The following is a 6,657-nucleotide window of genomic DNA, read 5'->3' as shown; positions in this document are numbered from 1 at the left end:
CAGGTCCTGGATGCGGGATTTTTCATTTCTGTAGTCCCAGACCCTATCCCTGTGTCAGGCACGTGTTAAGTGTTTAAAATGCACCTAAAAAAATCCTCATTTGCGCGGGACTACGAATCTCGGGCACAATCAAGTATTCAACACAAAACAAGAACAAAAATAGTTCGTTTAGAACGTACTCCCCGACTATATGTAGAAACCAGAACCGACCGTACGCTGGAGGGTCCACTTTACCAACACAGGCTAGGAGAGTGGGATTTGGGAAGTGCTTGGAAATAGTGAAAACGTGTTGGCTCTCCTCTTAGGAAAAAAAGATGAGATCACCCACACAACGACACATTCACGGACACTCCAAGTGACTTAGAAGCGAAGGAACAAAGTGTGCTTCTCAGGAAGGTTCAATCTAGTGGAGTCGAATGCAAATCACCACGTGGGTTAAATAAACTAGCGTGCTGAAGGAGCTAGGGCTTCGGGACTTAGGAGACCACGCGGACACCCAAATTTGCCCCTCTCGCGCTCCGTAGAAAGAGCTTTCTGGGCCTCCACAGGCCACGCCCCCGGCAAGGAAGGAGGACACGAGGCTGCCCGCGTGATGCCTGTTGCGCACGCCAAGGACTGGAGGAGCGCAGAGACAGAAGATTGGTAGTCATCTTGCCTCAGAACTGCCTCAAGCCGGAAACAGAAACTCCGAAGCCCGGCACGGCGAGAGCCACCTCTTTCGAGGGAAGGAGTGCACATGCGCACAGGGGGCCTAAAAGCCCTTAAATACCGTCATGCGGGCTCTTGCGGCCTCTTTCCCTGCCGCCGCCGAGTCGTGCGGAGGCGGAGGCTTGGGGTGAGTTGGACGATTTTGCGGGGAGTCTATTGGTGGTGGTTCGTGGCTCGGCGTGCCCTGGCCGGGATTGTTGGTGGGTATCTGAGTCAAAGCTGAGTTACTTGATAAGTTATTGTTTTTTTTTATTTTTCGCCTTTTTTTCCAGTGCTTCCAAGATTCGGCTTCACCCGTAACCCACCGCCATGGCCGAGGAAGGGTGAGCCCAAGGGCTGGGGTTGGCGTGCAGTGAGGCGTGGGCCGAGTCGCCGTAGGCGCGCCGGCCGTACGTCGCCTCTGCCTCTGCAGAAGCTAAGGCGTTAAATGGTGCGAGGATTTTAACCGGTCGTTCTGATTTGTCGCGTTTCAGCATTGCTGCTGGAGGTGTAATGGACGTTAACACTGCTTTACAAGAGGTGCTGAAGACCGCCCTCATCCACGATGGCCTTGCACGTGGAATTCGCGAAGCTGCCAAAGCCTTAGACAAGTACGTGTATCAGTCTCAATACTGTGGGTTGTTGCAACCGGAGCAAAACTGCAACCGAGGGAAGAAAGCGTGAAGTTCATGGTGTTAGCACAAAAGTTCTGAGTGGCATCCGTATCCGTCCTACAGGAAACCTAGGAAAAGGTATCGGAACTCAGATCTATATAGCCCACTTAAAATGTGTGGTTTGTCGTTTGGAGTGGGGATAAGCGCTTCGTTTTTAGCCAAAGTTAAAAACTACAGTGTTTGAATGATGACTTAAATTGTCGGATACCCCTTCACTCCCCTTATGAGTGAAACATAACAGTCTGACAAACCTGTAGGTTGTGGGGTTAGTTTTACATTTTTTGGAGCATAATTGGGGAACCTCGTTTAATTTAGTAAGTTTGCAAAATATTTGGTTAAACTAAAGGAATTTTGTGCTGATATTTGTTGTAGAAGCATTTGGTCCTAGATGAATTCAGTAAGTATAGTAGCTGTGAAAATTTGTTTGAATCTAGAATACTTGTAAAAATATTTGGGTTAGGCTGGTTCGAATACTGTTTAGGCTGACTACATTGGCAAACCAACTTTATATTTGAGCTGAGTTTAAATGCATTTTAAGGGTTTTCACCAGTTGCTTTGGTACAGGGTAGCCAGTTGTATCTCGTGGAAACAATACTTTAGTTTGATGTAGTGTAGTAGGTCTTGGTGTGAATATTGTGTAGTATTTACAACTTGGCGGTGCTGCACAGTATTCAATGTTTGGATCAGTAACATCACAGCTCTTACTTGGTAGTTGATATAACAGGTCCCTTATGGGATATGAGACTGGTTTATTACCGTGGTTTTGTTTTGGCCACAAGTTTTTAAACTAACTTCCTCTACAAACCTGGTATATTGGGGGAAATCTTACTGAAGATTTAGTGTTTCTGTAGATAAAACAAGTGAAGTGACTAATATTTATGCTGTAACAGATTGATCAGGCTTAAGCAGTTGTGTATAAGATTTATGATGTATTCTCCAATAAGTTGCAAGAGTGATGGATTTAGAACTGGATTTTAACTTCATTTTAATTACATTTTGAATTTCAGGCGCCAAGCCCATCTTTGTGTGCTTGCATCCAACTGTGATGAGCCCATGTATGTCAAGTTGGTGGAGGCCCTTTGTGCTGAACATCAAATCAATCTAATTAAGGTAAGTTACTAATCTAATTTGATGTGTCCTGGACTGTTAGTAGATGCTTTAGTGTTGTGAGAATTGGACTGGTTAAGGGTTGTAATGATACTTCATACCAGTGTAAGTTCTGCCAATTCTCACGCTATTACTTTATGCAGATGTGAACGTATAATCAATTTCACTTGTGGATCATGTTAAGGCTAATTGTAGAAGCATTTTATACCTGCAGAACTAAATGCTTATTTGAGTGTTGATAATAGTCAAAAGTGAGGGTAGAGTGTGTGTCTACGTGATGTTTTGGTGCTGTACATGATGACAACTGGCTCCCTCTACTGAACTGCTGTGAGGAAAATGCCATGTCACCCTTCTGACTACAGCCACCTTTTGGGTTTAATTATTGTCAGTAGCATAAATAAATGCCTACTAATGTGATTTTTTTTTTCTAATTCTCCCAATAGGTTGATGACAACAAGAAACTAGGGGAATGGGTAGGCCTTTGTAAAATTGACAGAGAAGGGAAACCCCGTAAGGTGGTTGGTTGCAGTTGTGTAGTAGTTAAGGTAAGTAACTTTATCTTTGGGGTGAAGCTTGTGCTGGGTAACTGCACAACCCTGTATTGTAATAAGTTTGAGGACCTTTTAAAGGAAAAAATAATCTCAAAGGGTTTAAAAATACTTCCTGTATTTTACAAAAGATTCATAGCTAATGATTTAGAAGCCAGTCAATTAATCTGCTTACCTGAATGTGTTTTTGCAGAAATTTTAACAAAGCTGGCAATAGTAAAGCCATGGTACGAGCCTTACGGACATTGAAGTCGTTAAGGTCCCTAAAAATGGCTATAACAGATTTTAATGATGGGACACATTTTCATAAGACAAAGTTAATTATTAAGGGTTCACTGTGAGTAGTGCTAAGAACTTAGTGAAATTTATAAATGTTAATAAGAGATTGCATGTAATTTTTTTAAAGGACTATGGCAAAGAATCTCAGGCCAAGGATGTCATCGAAGAGTACTTCAAATGCAAGAAGTGAACAAATAAAAACTTTGGCTCATGTTTCTTATCTCTGACTTTTTATTTGCAGTAGTAATGTGTTAGTGAAGGGAAAGGTAATTATAAAATGATTAGTACAGATTAAGTGGGAACATTCTATAAGAAACAAATGCCTGTTTGACCCTTCTGAATGAAAGAAAGGCTGATCAGTGACTGTTGGGGCAATTAAAACATGGACAGCCTAAGCAAAGATAGACCTGCTGTGTGAGGTACCTGGTAACAGCCAGATGTACTTGGATATGGGCATTTATCACTCACTAGACCAGGCATCCTCAAACTACGGCCCGCAGGCCACATGCAGGTGTTTTGGCCCGTTTTTTTTAGTGTGCATAGGAATTTGTTCATAGTTTTTTTTAAACTATAGTCTGGTCCTCCAACTGCCTGAGGGACAATGAACTGGCCCCCTGTTTAAAGCGTTTGAGGACCCCTGCACTAGACCAACCTAGAGCCTGGGGAAAGGCTGAAGTTAGGTAAGTGGGTGTTAATAGATTATAATCCTATGTTGGGACAGTGAGCAGCAGTTGGGAAGGTACAAAGGTGGGCAGGATCAAATTTAGGCTGTGGGATATTAGCAGTGCATGGTATCCAGGAATGCTTTTGGATGTTCCTATAGGGAGGGTCATTACCACCATAGATTTCACTGACATCAGTATTTTGCAGAGAAGCAAGTGATGTTTTGATGGCATCCCAGTCCTAGGAACCGTTCCCACAGGGAGAGAAATGGTACCCATATTTGTCAAGTTTCTATATAGCTACAGAGTCTTCAGGCCATGCACTTGGGCCAAACCTGGTTTTTGAATGATTTTTCTTTGCATTTTGAGTATTCGCAGGTGTAAGGCCTTTATTTAGAATTTACCATAAAGTAGTGCCTTGTATACTGGGTAGCTTGGTGCTTTTAATTGTAATCTGTAACCAAAAGCTGGTTGGCCTTAGTAAACTAGGATTTCACTATGGATTGAGTAGCCACTGATGTAAAGCAAGAAGCTATAGAGCTAATGTTCACATGAGTATAATGTTAGTGAGTGAGCATGCTAGATGGTGTGACCTGGGATTACTTGATAATATTCTGTCAACTTTAGGTGCTATTTTATTTGTTTTTCGTAAGAACAATCATTTACCTTTAATTCTACTTGTGTCACCATCTACTCTAAACACTACCTATTCTATCTGGTACTATTAGAATGTAATACAGTAGAAGAGAAAACAGGTAAATATCTTTTTCTATGTTTTCCAATCTTATGGGAAATTCTGCCATAATTCAGGCTGGGGGTATTTATTTTTGAATAGCACTGCTAAAAATTATAAATTGATATTTTGGTAGGCTCTCAAGTGTTCCTATTTTTTTAACTTGCATATTTTTGAAGTTATTAGGAAAACTGTCCAGCCAATGTTATGCCCATTCTGAAAATTTTACCCTCCCACCTACTCTTGGAATCAACAGTTGTCATTGTTTCAATGTTCTATATTATGTCAGCTGCAAAATTCAATGAGTGTTACTCTGTTGGCCAGGCTGGAGTGCAGTGGCAAGATAATAGCTCACTACAGCCTTGAGCTCTGAGCTAAAGCAATCATCCTGCCCCAACTGCCTCTGCTTGGGATTGCAGGTGGTGTGCCACAAAGTCTGGCAATTTTTTTTTTTATTTTTTGTGGAGACCTGGTTACCCTGGCGGGTCTTGAACTCCTGGCTAAAAGTGGATCTTGCCGCCCCAGCTTTAGAAAATGCTAGTGGCTTACAGGTGTGAGCCACCATGCCTACCAGGCTTTTTTTTTAATGCCCTGTTTTGTGTTCCCACTTTTAACCTTTGCCACTCAGTCCCTTATGTAGCTCCCTTTGCCCTCCGGTCAATTGTAATGGTTTCTAGAGGTCAGGCTGGGATTGGTTTACTTTGCAGTGTTCTGGGGCATTCTCCCACTCCCACAGCCTCCTATGATTCCCAAATCTATTTTCTTTGATCAATTCTAGACTCATGGCATATCCCAGACAGCTTCACATGTGCACCTACTTCCACTTAAAATTTTTTTGTATGCCTCGTTGTGAGCTTTGTTACCTCAGAGATGGTTATTGAAGAACATTGGTACTCCCTACCAATTCCAATTTCCGCAGCCAGAGGACATTTCAACTCCTGCCTCTACCTTGTCTTACAGCCATCTTAGAGGTTCATGCAGATGGTTTTCATGCTGTAATACATTCTGCCTCAGTTAAAAAGTGAACATGCCCACCTCTTCATAACTGTTCATTTCTGCTTCTGTCTGAACTTTCTCCAGCTGGATGTCTTGCCCTTCAAAACTCAGCTCAAATGTAACTTAAACACTTTGACTTGTATAGTTATATGAGATTTATGAGGGAGCTCATCAGAGTTAATGTGCCAGGGCAGAAGCAGATGTCTTCATTTTTTTACTGGGGAAAATCAGTTTTATGAAACTAGTTGCTGTGTATGCTCAGAATCTTGAAGACTGCTCATTCGCCCAAAACGTGGTATCTGAGCCAAGCTCTTGATGTTTTCTTGCTCCCATGGACAGTAGCGCTGGTGAGTCCCTCTTTATAAGAAATCTCCAAGCCAAATGTTTCATTTCCTTTCTGTTCTATTTATTTTTGCCTCTTTCTGATTGTATTAAAGTGTACATATTTCTGATAAGCCACTGTAAGGGCTTTAGAAAAATGGATCTGGATGTTCACAGAGAAATTGTTAAAAGGCTGTGTTATGCTGCTATTAAAAACAAGGATTTTAGATTTTAATATAAGAAGGAATGAAATTTTAATTTTTGTTTTAAAAAATTAATTTGTCAGCCTTTGATTGTTGAGGCAATGGAAGCATTTTATAGATGGAGGAGTTAACCCTAGAAAAGTGTGGGAACATCTTTTGGTCTACTAAGAACTAATCTAGCCCTTAAAGTGGAGCTTGTATTTTAGTTGAATGTACTTTTAAACAGAGGCTCAAGATAATGTGTTAAGTACAAGCACTCTTGAGAACTGTAGAGGGAAGGGGAGAATATCTGGTCAAGGAGGGGAAATAAGGTCTCAGCTTTTACCACTCCAGGAGGAGACTGAGTGGGGCAGGACATTGTCTTCTCAGCCAGGCCTTTTCAGAAAGCTCAGTCCACATGCCAGAATAACAGAACTGGCATCAAATCCAGTGAGAGTAATAGAGGCA

General features: G+C 41.8%; 1 protein-coding gene and 3 non-coding genes across 4 annotated transcripts; all 4 read left to right on the top strand.

The window, feature by feature from the left end:
- The first annotated feature begins 728 nt into the window (after positions 1–728).
- Positions 729–3,515, top strand: RPS12 (ribosomal protein S12). Its single transcript, XM_012736644.3, has 6 exons — positions 729–835; positions 981–1,031; positions 1,182–1,298; positions 2,369–2,471; positions 2,912–3,013; positions 3,423–3,515. The coding sequence occupies exons 2-6, from the start codon at positions 1,018–1,020 to the stop codon at positions 3,483–3,485; spliced, it is 399 nt and encodes a 132-aa protein (XP_012592098.1). The 5' UTR covers positions 729–835; positions 981–1,017; the 3' UTR covers positions 3,486–3,515.
- On the top strand, positions 1,540–1,612 carry LOC142871280 (small nucleolar RNA SNORD101). Its single transcript, XR_012919531.1, has one exon. It is a non-coding gene; the product is annotated as a small nucleolar RNA SNORD101 (small nucleolar RNA).
- LOC142871311 (small nucleolar RNA SNORD100) lies at positions 2,756–2,831 on the top strand. The gene has a single exon (XR_012919561.1). It is a non-coding gene; the product is annotated as a small nucleolar RNA SNORD100 (small nucleolar RNA).
- On the top strand, positions 3,168–3,297 carry LOC142871309 (small nucleolar RNA SNORA33). The gene has a single exon (XR_012919559.1). It is a non-coding gene; the product is annotated as a small nucleolar RNA SNORA33 (small nucleolar RNA).
- Positions 3,516–6,657: the final 3,142 nt, after the last annotated feature.

The sequence above is a fragment of the Microcebus murinus genome, chromosome 5 (genome assembly GCF_040939455.1).
Source record: "Microcebus murinus isolate Inina chromosome 5, M.murinus_Inina_mat1.0, whole genome shotgun sequence".
Lineage (NCBI taxonomy): Eukaryota > Metazoa > Chordata > Mammalia > Primates > Cheirogaleidae > Microcebus > Microcebus murinus.
The sequence above is the reverse complement of the archived record's forward strand: the minus strand, read 5'-3'. Positions and strand labels throughout refer to the sequence as shown.